At 41.9% G+C, this 12,976-nt stretch overlaps 1 protein-coding gene across 12 annotated transcripts in view; it reads left to right on the top strand.

Moving 5' to 3' along the window:
* Positions 1–12,976, top strand: part of NPAS3 (neuronal PAS domain protein 3) — a gene marked incomplete at both ends in the record, with an annotated part of 867,736 nt that overhangs the window by 737,419 nt on the left and 117,341 nt on the right. For all 12 annotated transcript variants that reach the window (XM_082647980.1, XM_082647981.1, XM_082647979.1 and 9 more), the window contains one exon: positions 3,752–3,926. In XM_082647980.1, the coding sequence (XP_082504106.1) occupies positions 3,752–3,926 (175 nt within the window). The remainder of the gene's footprint in view (positions 1–3,751; positions 3,927–12,976) is intronic.

The following is a 12,976-nucleotide window of genomic DNA, read 5'->3' as shown; positions in this document are numbered from 1 at the left end:
ACTCAAGGCCTGTGTATAAGTAGACTTCTGTCTACCCCCATATCTGTTTCAGTTTAGTACACCTGCTTTCGTGCCTTCTTTTGGCCCAAGAGTACATGGCAAAGCATCCTTAGCCCAGGGGATTGCCAGGCTGCCTGCCCTCAGCCTCCTCCCTCCATGGTGCCCAATGTTCTCTCCTGAATAAAAGTGAAGCCACAGGACAGAGGAGTTCAGATGTGCCTGCTCAGCCTCCCTGACTGCAAAGGTGCTACCAGAGAAGTGGTAGGTTGAGTCAAGCAGACTTTAACCAAGTACTGGCCTTTTCTATACTCATATTCTTGTTCTGTAAAATCGGGGTCATCATACCAGTTCAAAAGATGGTTATGAGGATTAATCAAAGAAAGCATGAGAAGTATGTATACATAGAGGTAGTAGCTGATAATACTGTTATTGCTGTAGTCAAGGCTCAGAGCATGCATTGCTTCTGCTGTACCCACTGCTAATTAAACAGATGTTCCAAAGAGACCATGCAAACCCTAAGGATTCCTCACCAAAGCTACACAGGAATATACATGCCTGTCATCCATTCTTATCCACCAAAGAGCAGCGACAACAGTGCTTATTTCTCACAAGGCAATTTCCTCTGCATGGTTTCACTGGATTTTCGAAATTAGGCTGTGAGGCACGTAAAGCAAGTCTTGTTTCCATCCCAGCGCTCAGGCCACTGCGTTGCACCATTCCAAAGTGTGGCGCTCCATGGGGTGCCATTCATGTAGAATACAATGTGAGCGGTACCCCCCAGGGTCCTGCAGAGCAGCGCTACTGCCACTTTCAGAATAGGAAACAAGCTCAGAGAGGTTAAATGAATTGTCCAAGGTCATACAGCAGAGGAGGAAAAGATTCTGATCTCCAAGTCAGTTTATAACTCCAGCTATTCTGTGCTTTCCCCTACGCTGTGTGACCTTTATTACAGTACATACATGAAGACTATGACAGGGTCAAATTCCAGGATACCCCAAAGCCTAATATGGGATGGAGAAGTTGGCACTGAGAATCTGACCCTGTCACAGTCCTCAAGAGACTGAAGGACAAAGTCCTCCCCGTGTCATAGTGTGATGTGGCCCATTGTGACTCAGTCTTGCTCTAGACGCCCTATACACTCAGGACATCATTTTGTGGAGAGGAAGCGCCTGCACATCTAAGTAAATCAGGCTGTGGAGATAGTGGCCTGCTCCTCCTCACCGTATGACTGGCTTACATGAATATTCAAGAACCAACACCCATACAAAATCGATTGTATCTCCCACCTGTGTTGTCATCTTATCACGATCTGTGCTGCGTGCCAAAGGGCACATTGCAGTGTTAAAGAAAGACTCGGAGTTTGAGAAAAGTGACAGAAATAGTTATTAAAGTGCTGCAATGGGGCTTCCCTGGTGGCGCAGTGGTTGAGAATCCGCCTGCCGATGCAGGGGACGCGGGTTCGTGCGGCAGAGCGGCTGGGCCCGTGAGCCATGGCCGCTGAGCCTGCGCGTCCGGAGCCTGTGCTCCGCAGCAGGAGAGGCCACAACAGTGAGAGGCCCGCGTGCCGCAAAAAAAAAAAAAAAGTGCTGCAATTGGACTCCATGCAAAATGAGAGCGACTTCCTCATACTCACTAACCTCCAAACAAAATAACCATCAAGAAATATTAAAACACACATTTTATTAGTTTCATTTAATTTCTTAATTGCTCCAAGTCAGTTTACCCATTTATTGCTGTGTGAAATGCTTAGAGGCAAGGCGCACATTAAAGGGATTATTTCCATGTAATCCCTTCCTCCCAGAGGGTAGGAACCCATCACTTATGAATCCTGATTTACGTACGCTCTGTAACAATATCAAATGGAGGAAATAGTTATTGTGAAATTATAGAGTCAGTAGTTGGGTAATACAGGAGAGCGTAATTTAATAGCAAAGAGAAAGTACCTCATTTTCAGAGAAAGGTATGTAAGCCTTTCTCAGGAATAGCTATTAACCAAACTGAATTTAGCCTCCCATTTTTTGGCCTCTACCTCTGTTAATTGATAGATGCTGAAGATGTGCTGACTGTTAAGAGTTTAATCAAATGGTGTCTGGGAGTCGATGTGATCATTTTACCAGGACTTGGAGTTCTAGGGATAATAATTGCTCTGAGTATTCCGCTCACTGTGACAGTATGCCCACCACCAGCCTTCCTTCTTGGCAGGAAAATGAGTGCAGGCAGTTGGGTGGAATTTGGAGGGACGCTGCAAATTACACAGGAAAGGCAGGTGAGGTAGGAAGCGGTTCTAGGTAAATATCCACCAAGAAACCTGTGACAGTCTGAACTTCTGGCAGTTTCTGTAGCACATCATAGCTGGCCTGAGACCATTAAACTCCAGAGGAATGGGAAAGCCATTAGTGACCCGGGAAAGAGCTTTTTCTTGTTCTGTTGCTAACACATCTCTCCCTGCCATTGTACCTGTAACCCAACTACATTATTTTAGGACCATGATTGCTATTCTTGGAAGGAGGTAAGAGTTATAGCATCAGAGGAGTACAGAGGTAAGGCCAGTCCTTACGAGTGTCTTCTGCCCCTCAGACAGCACATGCCCCAGACACGGGCCACGCCTGACAGCATTGCAAAAGGCAGTGCTTCCATTCCAGGCTGGCCCTCTTCTGATATTTGATATTCATTCTCTACCTTTAGCGTCAGCCTAATACAAAGCGTATACAAAATAAAACATTTTTTAAAGCCCTCAAGGAGGTTTGTACCATGTATTTTATTAGATTGAAGGCAAAACAAGCTGATACCAGCAGAAAAAAAATGGCTGCTTCAGACCCCAGCTGACCTCTTTTGCATGGAAAATTCTCCATATGATTACAGAGCTAATGAGTAATATTTAATGAAAACATTATGCCTTTGCATATATTTGTAAGCAGCACTTCTTCCATTTAAATTTACATAGAAATAAGCTGATATGTATAAATACACATCCTGGAAATCTGTGTATTTTAAGGAAAATCCTCCTCCGCTATCTCTGGTTGTTTCTATACAAAGCTCAAACTTCTCAATAAGCAAACTGTAGAATTCAGTCAATCATCCGGTTGACACCAAACATGCGAGAATTTGATGATGCGTGGATAAAACAGCTGAACTCAGGCAGACGCATCCACATTTCACAGAATGGTTTGGCTTTATGCAAACAACAGTGTATGAGAAAAAAACTGGGCTAAACAATTGCTAAATAAATACATGTGGGGAAAAAAAACTTTCTCTTTCAATTTCAAGAATCCTTAAGCGTGTGAGGATAAAGACTAAGGACCAGGATTGTTTCCGGAGGCTTCATAGATTTCCTTTTCTGTTCAGAAGCTGAATCGCAGTGGGGCTAAATTTTTTTTTTTTAACATCTTTATTGGAGTATAATTGCTTTACAATGGTGTGTTAGTTTCTGCTGTATAACAAAGTGAATCAGCTATACATATACATATATCCCCATATCTCCTCCCTCTTGCGTCTCCCTCCCACCCTACCTATCCCACCCCTCTAGGTGGTCACAAAGCACTGAGCTGATCTCCCTGTGCTATGTGGCTGCTTCCCACCAGCTATCTATTTTACGTTTGGTAGTGTATATCTGTCCATGCCACTCTCTCACTTCGTCCCAGCTTCCCCTTCCCCCTCCCCGTGTCCTCAAGTCCATGCTCCAGTAGGTAAATTTGAAAATGAAAGCCTGTGACAACTTTCTTTCCCACTCTTCTTTCTCTTCGTCCTCTAGGTGGAGCTGACAGGCAGCAGCGTCTTTGACTATGTCCACCCCGGGGACCACGTGGAGATGGCAGAGCAGCTGGGCATGAAGCTCCCGCCCGGGCGGGGTCTCCTCTCGCAGGGCACCGCTGAAGATGCAGCCAGCTCAGCATCTTCCTCTTCCCAGTCAGAAACCCCAGAGCCAGGTGGGACTTGCAATTCCAACATGTGGGTTGGTGGGCAGGACCTTTGCCAATGATTGCGCTTGAGTTGCCAGTGTGAAGAGACTATAAATAGGTCTAATGGTATTTAACAATTCCATGCAGCTTTCTGTCCTGGGCAGTAATTAAGTAAGGAAGAGATTTGAAAATAAGAAGACATTTTAATAAGTATAATCCAGAGATCTGATTTCAGGTGAACAATACATACAGCATGTACCCATTCCTTTAGTTTCTCTTTCAAATTAATGGAGGGAAAAGGTTCAGATTTGGAAAGCCATCTGCCTTTCATTGTTACCACGGCTAAATGTAATGCATTTATTTATTATTCAGCAAAATTGATGGCAGAGACTTTTTGAATATTAGCTTGTGGAGAATTAAAAGTATTAGGGGCGTGCAGAAATCTTGGTTTTTTTTTTTTTTTTTAAGCATCAGAAGGTACTCGAAAGATGTGAACAGATAAATTAAGGCTAAAAAGAAAACAGAAATGGCTACATTTTAAACTGCCTTTCCACCCTCAGTATTTAATTAGATCAATTGTATAGAGGAATGAACAGAGGTGACATTCCTCATTGGGATTCCTTCCAGGACTCTTATAGACTTTGCATTCAGAATGTTCCCATTTTCATTGTGTTGTACTGATGATAATTTAAGTATTAGGGGAAAATCCATTTATAAATTAAACAAAATGACTTGATATCCATCAGTCCCCTAGTTCATCAAGCTGTTCAAACACGGGGAAGATTGGCTGGTCGGCCTGGGTCTTCCGAGAGCGCTGGTAATTAGATCTGCGAAGGATTTATTCTTTGCTGATTGGGGCTTTAAATTAATTGAAGTTCCACATTTGTGGTTTTGTCCTTTTTGTACTTTTTTAGAGGAGATATTTCATATTCTTGTGTGGTGGAGTGCTTGGCCAAGCAGCAGTGGTTTAAATGTTAATTTTTCTCATGAGAAGTTTAAGATTTTTAATGAATCAAGGCCTGATTTGAAGTGCAAAGTTTTATTTGCTTACTTGGGAAATTATTTTTGCCCTCTAAAGACGTTTGTACTTTACTTGATATGTTGTTTTAAAACAGATTCGCAGCACAAAAGCATTTTGTGAAAGAGAAATGGAAAAAAAAAAACCCAAAACCTATCTTAAGGTTAATGTTAAAATAACTCTACATACTTGCAAGAAAATAATTTGGTCTGCTTAGAAGTAATCACAGCGTGTTTGCACACACAGAAGGGAAAAAACATATTTGCCTCTATTGGAAATATTTTAACTCCTTCTAGAATCAATCCATGTTTCCCCATTTAAGTTAACTGCAGCTTCCAGGGCATTATTTTGTAGCATTGGCGGGGGTGGGGGGGGCATCCTTCTCCAGTGAACCCCATGCATGAGAAAAGAGTATTTAAGACTACTCTTTACCATTTAAGGATGAAAATAATTTTGTTCCAAGAGGTCGAGGGAGTCATATATCCTTATAGCATAGCTCCCTGACTTCACTGAATAGACGCATCAGTGAGATCACTGGACCTGCTTTTTAGTCAATAGAATGTTTATATTTGGGCATATTTGAGAAGAAACACATGAAAATAGTTTTCTACTCCATTCTGGAGTTGGACTGGGAAACGGGAATGCTCATGACTCTTAAACACTCAGTGCATAAGAAATCAAGTTTATAAACCTCGGTATGAACTAAGACCTTGGAAAAGTGGACTTTGTTTCCCTGAATCACAAACCCACAAGTTAAGAAGAATCTTCGACAATCCTTTAATCCAACCTCCAATTTATGCAACCATCCCTTTACAGCAAAACCAACAGATGCCCTTCCAATCTCTGCTGGCACTCATTCCTAACAGGAAGCTAAGGAACATACAGGGCTTCCCACCCCATTGGTGAGCAGCTCTGATAGAAAGTTATGCCTAATATGGAGCCGGAACCTACTTTGCTGCATCTTCTCCCCCACTGATCGGAGGTCTGCCCTGTGGGACAACATTTCAGATTTACTCTTCCCTCCCCATCACAGCTTCTCAAATATATGAAGTCAGATTCACCAAATTCTTCCTCCCTCCTTCCTTCTCCTTTTCACATCAAACGACCCTCATTCCACAACCATTATTCAATGGCATGTTGCTAAGACCGTCACCATCCTAGCCACCCTCACCTGGCTGTGCTTCCATTTGTTGGTGACCCTCTAAAAATAGTGTTCTGAGAGCTGAGTGCAGCCTCTGCATGTATTGTGACTAGTACAAAGCAGAGGGACTGCCACCTTTCTTGGTTTAGGCTACTATACTCGTGTTATGCAGCCCACGGTTGAAGTAGGTCCTCTTGGCAGCCAGGTCCCACTGTCGATTCATATTGAACTTGATGTCTCCCCCAAACACATGTTAAGGGTGACTTGTACCTTGGAAGAGAAAAAAAAAAATCCACAGCCTATAAACCAGTTCTACTGGGATATCCTAAACTAGAGTCAAATCAACCCATTTAAGATTAAATATAAAAACTCTGACAGGGATTCCCTGGTGGTGCAGTGGTTGAGAGTCTGCCTGCTGATGCAGGGGACACAGGTTCGTGCCCCGGTCTGGGAAGATCCCACGTGCCATGGAGTGGCTGGGCCCATGAGCCATGGCCGCTGAGCCTGCGCGTCCGGAGCCTGTGCTCTGCAATGGGAGAGGCCACAACAGTGAGAGGCCCGCGTACCGCAAAAAAAAACACACAAAAAATAAAAAACTCTGATAAATCCCATGCATTCCATGAAGCACCAGGGTGTGCTCAGTTCCACTTAGCATCCTTTAATTCTAGTTATCAGAGAAAGAAGATACCTCCTTTATACAAGGACACTTCATTTATCCGTGAAGTATGATTGAAAATTTACTTGGGTTTCTTTCCCCTGTTTTCCTGGCCTTCCTTGAGCCATCCTAACTAGTAAAATGGAAAACCCTGCTTTGCACATTCCTTAACAACTTGGGCTCGTTAGCAACAATCGCATTAGGAAGTGTCTCTTGTTGGAGAGTGTATTTCTCACCATTAGAGAATGTTAAACTGGCTTTGCCTTAAAATTCTGTAGTGTTAGTTATTTGCAATCTTTGGCTTAAAAAGGCAATTAGATTGACTGCTCAGATACTGAAAGGCAGTGTAGGATGCTACCTTTAACCAAATATCTTCACTAATGCAGATCATTGTTCCAGGGGAATTACTTTAAAAGTTCATGTCAGGCACTACATCCCAAAGCTGCTTATGTTTCTTAAAAGCTGAAAGAACTTTAACAAGATTTTCTAGTTCTTAATAACATGAAGGAACATTTTTGAAGACTGTTGTTCACTACATCATAATCTTTTAAACTCTGATAAAACACCGATTCTTGCTTAAAGAGTAGTATAATTTGGTTGGAAAACAGATATCAATATGTGGTGATTAGGAAAATGAAGGAACTAGTAGGTATGGAATTTTTCAGGAGCCCTGATGTGTTCAGTGTAGCATTACTAAATGACTGAAATCTACATAACTTTTGGCATTATAATAAAAGGAAATAAGTGGCTAAACCAGCCTAAGAGGCAGTGATCCTGCGCCATAATAGGAATTCTTTTTCTTCGAACTGCCAGCCCTGTGATTGTCTTGTCTTGAATTAGTCTCAAGATAATGAGAGAGAGAAAAAAAAAATCTGTTGGCCGGACAGCAAACCCAAATAAATATTTTATATGTATGCACATTCGTTAATAGTTTAATAAATATATTTCTTTTAGAGAAATTTTCAGGCAGGCATAAGAAAATTAAATGGGTAGCCTACTTTAAAAAGTTAGAAAGTTCTAGAATGCTTCTTTAGGGCTTGATCCAAGCATTTTGGAAGAGACTGCTCTGTGCTGCCCACAGCCTCTTCTCTGCTCCTGTGGGTTCCTGCAAGGTGGTGGGCACAGAACCTCCGGAACACGACATCTGGATGGCTCAGTTTGGTTTTGTGGATCTGCTTATATCTTTTCATCACTCTTAATGATTCTTTAATCTTGGGATTATGAGTGATATCCTTTAAAAAAATAATAAATTTCAGGGCTTCCCTGGTGGCGCAGTGGTTAAGAATCTGCCTGCCAATGCAGGGGACACGGGTTTGAGCCCTGGTCCGGGAAGATCCCACATGCTGCAGAGCAATGAAGCCTGTGAGCCACAACTACTGAGCCTGAGCTCTAGAGCCCGTGAGCCACAACTACCGAGCCCACGCATCACAACTACTGAAGCCCGCGCGCCTGGAGCCCGTGCTCCGCAACAAGAGAAGCCACCGCAATGAAGGGCAGCCCCCGCCCGCCTCAACTAGCAGAAAGCCTGCATGCAGCAACGAAGACCCAACGCAGCCAAAATTTAAAAAAAAAAAAAAAAAAATCAGTGCCGCATCTTTTATGTGCTTAATAAACAGAAGAGCAGCTCTTTCAAGAAATCCCGGAGGTACTTGAAATATCTCCGTATTTTGAAAGCAAAGAGTAATATTCCTTGGGTTAGGTCATCAAATTGTTGTGTTTCACTCCCTCCTTCTCCTTATTAAAACAGCTTGATATTTTCCAATTATAAAATTCATGCCCTTTGTGAAAAATTCAGAGAATGCAGAATACAAAGAATAAAGGCCAACATACCCCCTACCCCAAAATAACCACTGTTCTTATACACTAGATATCCTTCTAGATTTTGTTTCTGTAAATATGTATACAAACATAGTTATGTAGTGGGATTTTCTGTTTGACTAAAATAAAACCATAACATACATGCTTCTGGCAGCCTGCTTTTTCACTTAACCTCACAGGCCACTTTCCCTGTCATGTTTCCTCACTTTAACAGAGAATTTCCTTTCTGTCTCCAGTGGTTTGTTTCCCTCTAGCTAGCAGTCAGCTCCCAGCCATGGGCCACTGTCAGGAGTAACACACCTGGGTCCTGCCTTAGAGGGCATTCAGCCAGGACCAGAGATTCTCGCTGCTTATTGAATGGGCACGAGCTCACGGAGGGAGAAATCGATACTGTAGTGGGGTTTAGACAATTTAGCAAAATGTATGAGACAGTACTTTTGGTGAAGAGTAAGAGTAACTACAGCAAACATGGTTAACCACTGGTTGTCTAAAGTAAAGGTTACTGTGTTTTGTCTAAACTTTCAGCAGATTTAGCCTGTTACGGGACGTTAAGATAACTATTGCACGAGTATGATCTCTATGCTATTACGCCTATTCTGTGTCCTGAATATTTTAAAGGCAAGCAAAACTGAAGCAGTTGAGTACTTGCCTGAATAGAAATAATCTGCATTTTCTACTTATGCCCCCGCGCTCTGGTAAATTTGATCGGCTCCCGATTCTACAGGAACTCAATTCCTCTGCACTCGTTAGACGATTTTCATAATACTAGGTATAATTAAAGGATCAAATGTTTAGGAATAACAGTAAAGAATGTAAAAATTTATCAGAGGATCTGATCAATATTTTATTTCCAAAGTGCTTAGATACGAGATATAATTGTACTTTTATGGGTGAATTATTTACCATCTAGTATAGGGTTGAGGTTCTCTGATTTTTTTTGTTTTTTGTATTGGTTTAAGTTTCCTATCAATGAAGTGAATTTAGAAGTCAGGCAAGGGGGGCTTCCCCGGTGGCGCAGTGGTTGAGAATCTGCCTGCCAATGCAGGGGACCCGGGTTCGAGCCCTGGTCTGGGAAGATCCCACATGCCGCGGAGCAACTAGCCCCGTGAGCCACAATTACTGAGCCTGAGTGTCTGGAGCCTGTGCTCCGCAACAAGAGAGGCCGTGACAGTGAGAGGCCCGTGCACCGCGATGAAGAGTGGCCCCCACTTGCCCCAACTAGAGAAAGCCCTCGCGCAGAAACGAAGAGCCAACACAGCCATAAATTAATTAATTAATTAATTAATTTTTTTTAAAAAAGGCAAAAAAAAAAAAAAAAGAAGAAGTCAGGCAAGGGAAACCATCTTACTAACCTCACATCCAACCTCAGTCCCCAGACAATGTGACTGTATCTACAGCACTTTCTGCTGTACTGCAAATGTCAAACAGAAGGTGTAATGGATTTAATATTAGTGCTGGCCAAGGTGCTGAGGGAACTGTTAATAATGTCACTCCAGTTATTGATCTGAAGCCTTTAAAAATCAAAGAAAAGTGAGAGATCCCCTACTGGGGAAAGGCACACAGTGACTGTTTTTTATTGCCAATATATTTCTACATATAGAGTGGCAACTTTCTGAAATTATGTTATCACCATTCATCTCTGTGAGATTTTTGGAGTCATTATATGGTAAGATAATATCATGGAGACTGCTCCGCATGCCTAATGCTAGAAGATCAGGCCAAGTACTTTTAGACATAAATAGAGCTTGATAATTTGTGTAGTAACTACCATATTCAAGCTGTCAAATGATACGAGGTTTATTAGCACTAGATTTATTCGTGATGACAATGTTGCACCCACAGGAAGTGTGAAATACGAACTGGATAGTCATGAGGATGAGCTGTCCTCTCCTTTTGCCTTTCTAAAACTCTGAATACAAACCATTCAGGGACTCACTTGAGATAGAAATGAATTCTGTTCTTACAATTAGTTTACCTTTTCAGGAAACTGGTAATCCTTCAATCTGAAAGGCAGTTTCTGTGCAATGAAATTCCTGCTTTCCATAGCCCCCGACTAATAAATGGAATGAAAATGTATAATTTATGTTGAATGTTTATCAAACTGTAAACACACATTTAATTCCTTTCCATATTCATACAATATAAGTAAAGATAAATCCATCAGATAATGTACCACGGTTATCTCTGATGGATTGAATATGAAATGGATCTCAGCTGTAGTAAAGATCCAGCCAAGTTTACGATTACCCAAAACTGGCCTGACTCCTGTTAGTACCCATGTGCACATGTATGTGTCAAATCTAATCGTCAGAAAGCAGCCTAACAAAAAGTAATCTTTTCATAACCCAAAGAGGTCATCCTTTACGCGTAAACTCAGCTTTTATCCAAAAATTATATATGCAAAATGATGTATTTCCCTTAGCTATGCCATCGTTATTTGGAAATGAAATAGAAACTATCTTTTGCCACTCCTGAATGAAGATGACGCATACACTCCAAAAACAAGCCAGTACTGTTACAGGGACTGCCTTGCCAAATGCAGAATGCTTCCTTTGCCTCAAAAAAGCTACATTGATGTAGTACCATTTTTTCTTGCAGAAAGTAGGCTTTTCTTAAATGTCTCCTTTATCCCCAGCTAAGCAAAATAACCACCACAGAAGGAAATACATTTCTCCAGTGCTTTCTTCTGTCCAAGGCCTAGGAACACTTAGAACCTTAATTTGTGTTTGCTCACACTTCTGTGTGCTTGTCTGTATATGACGAGAATATTTGCAAAGCAACCTTGTTTGTACTTCTAGGATCTTGCCTAAGGGAGCTAAAGAAAATAAGGAAAAATCCCTCCTCCCCACCAGGCTGTGCTGGCCCAGCATCCCTTCCAGGCCAGCTCCCAGAATGCACAGCTGCAGCACAAGGCATCCTTGAGGGCTTGACACCCTGACCTGTGAAAAATCCGTGTTGGTGACTCAGCTACAGAAGGGCAGCCTCCCTTTTGTTTCCAGAGAAGATGCTGAATGTCAGCCTAGTTCTGTATGCCATTCTGAAACTAACTTTCTTTTCCAAAATTTAGATCACAGTGGTGGCAACTCAAAAATGTGCAACTTTTATCTAAATTAATATAATGGTATTTACAGGGTTGCAAATGGTTTGTTCAGTAATAGAAGCATGGGCCTCTTATCAAAGTACACAATAGGTTCACTCAGTTTATATGTAGGATTTTTTTTTCCAAACCTTCTATTGAAGGTTTAGAAAATCAATTTTTTAAACCCATTATTTTTAACAGCTGTTTTATATAGCTTGCTAGGTCATAATTTTGACTTTCCTTTCCCTATGGTGATAAGGGGTACATTTCAAAGTTTCTGAAATGAAACCCAAGACAAGTTGTAAATAGATGACCTATTCTTCCCCATTTAAAAAACAGGTGGCTGTCTTTGTCATTGGATATTAACAAATTAAAGATTCTATTTCTATAACTCTTGCCTTGAACAAAGCACAATTTATTTGCTTTTAATACATACGACTGCACAGAAATTTCACCCCTGTCCAAATGATACCATTCTGAATTCTTCATCTGCACTAAACAGCAGACTTACGAAGGATCAGTTACCTGGCATTGACTGAGCTTTGCAGGGTGCACAGATCAAAAGAGGCGGAACTGGCTGGAAACCATTTCCACCCCTGGTGAGCAATTTACTCATGATTGCTCGGGGAAAATACTGGAAATATTGCTTCTGTGTAAAGTTCGCAACTTCCAGTTGTCAGCTCTTTGCCAAGCGGCTATTCCCAAGTGTAGCTTTAGAAGCAAAGCCTACTCAGGCCACGGTGACAATGGTTGGCATTCATATCCTGCTTGGTGTATGCAGAGCACAGAAACCGCTAATTACAGGAGTTAATTCACACCCTATCCCTCTGAGGCAGGTCAGTGTGTTATCCTTATTTTACAGATGGGGGAAAGCGATGGAAATTCTAAGTGGCTTGCTCCAAACCACACAGGTTAGTTTAGCAGCCAAGATTAGCGGAAAGGGTAAAATATTAGGATTGCATAGATGGGAAGCCTAGGAACTAGATGGAGAAAGGAGTTAGGACTCTGATAGGTATAGAACCAGAGGAATTTCCTCTGAGGGGCTTCTGAAGTCCAGAGAGGAACCTGACAATGTCCTCACGCACGTATTTCATCGGGCTCAACCATCTTTTGTTTTTAAATATAGTCCCTCACCGAGGACTAAAATCCTCCATCTAATACTTTGCTCTTCCTTCATCCCTACATTGAAACTCCTTATACCACAATGAGCAGTAGCATCTGAATCAATTATAGGCAAAACTATATAACTCCCCATTAGCTACCTCTCCTGAGCCAGGAGCACAGCCAGAATTGTCTCTGTGTGCTTGGTCTCTGCTCTGCCTTGGCCAGTGCGGGGCCAGGCTGTGTGCAGCTCCTCCAGGCTCTT

Source organism: Grampus griseus (assembly GCF_964374135.1).
Source record: "Grampus griseus genome assembly, chromosome: 2".
In the NCBI taxonomy this organism is placed as follows: domain Eukaryota; kingdom Metazoa; phylum Chordata; class Mammalia; order Artiodactyla; family Delphinidae; genus Grampus; species Grampus griseus.
Note: the sequence above shows the minus strand (reverse complement) of the source record. Positions and strands in the feature narration are given on the sequence as shown.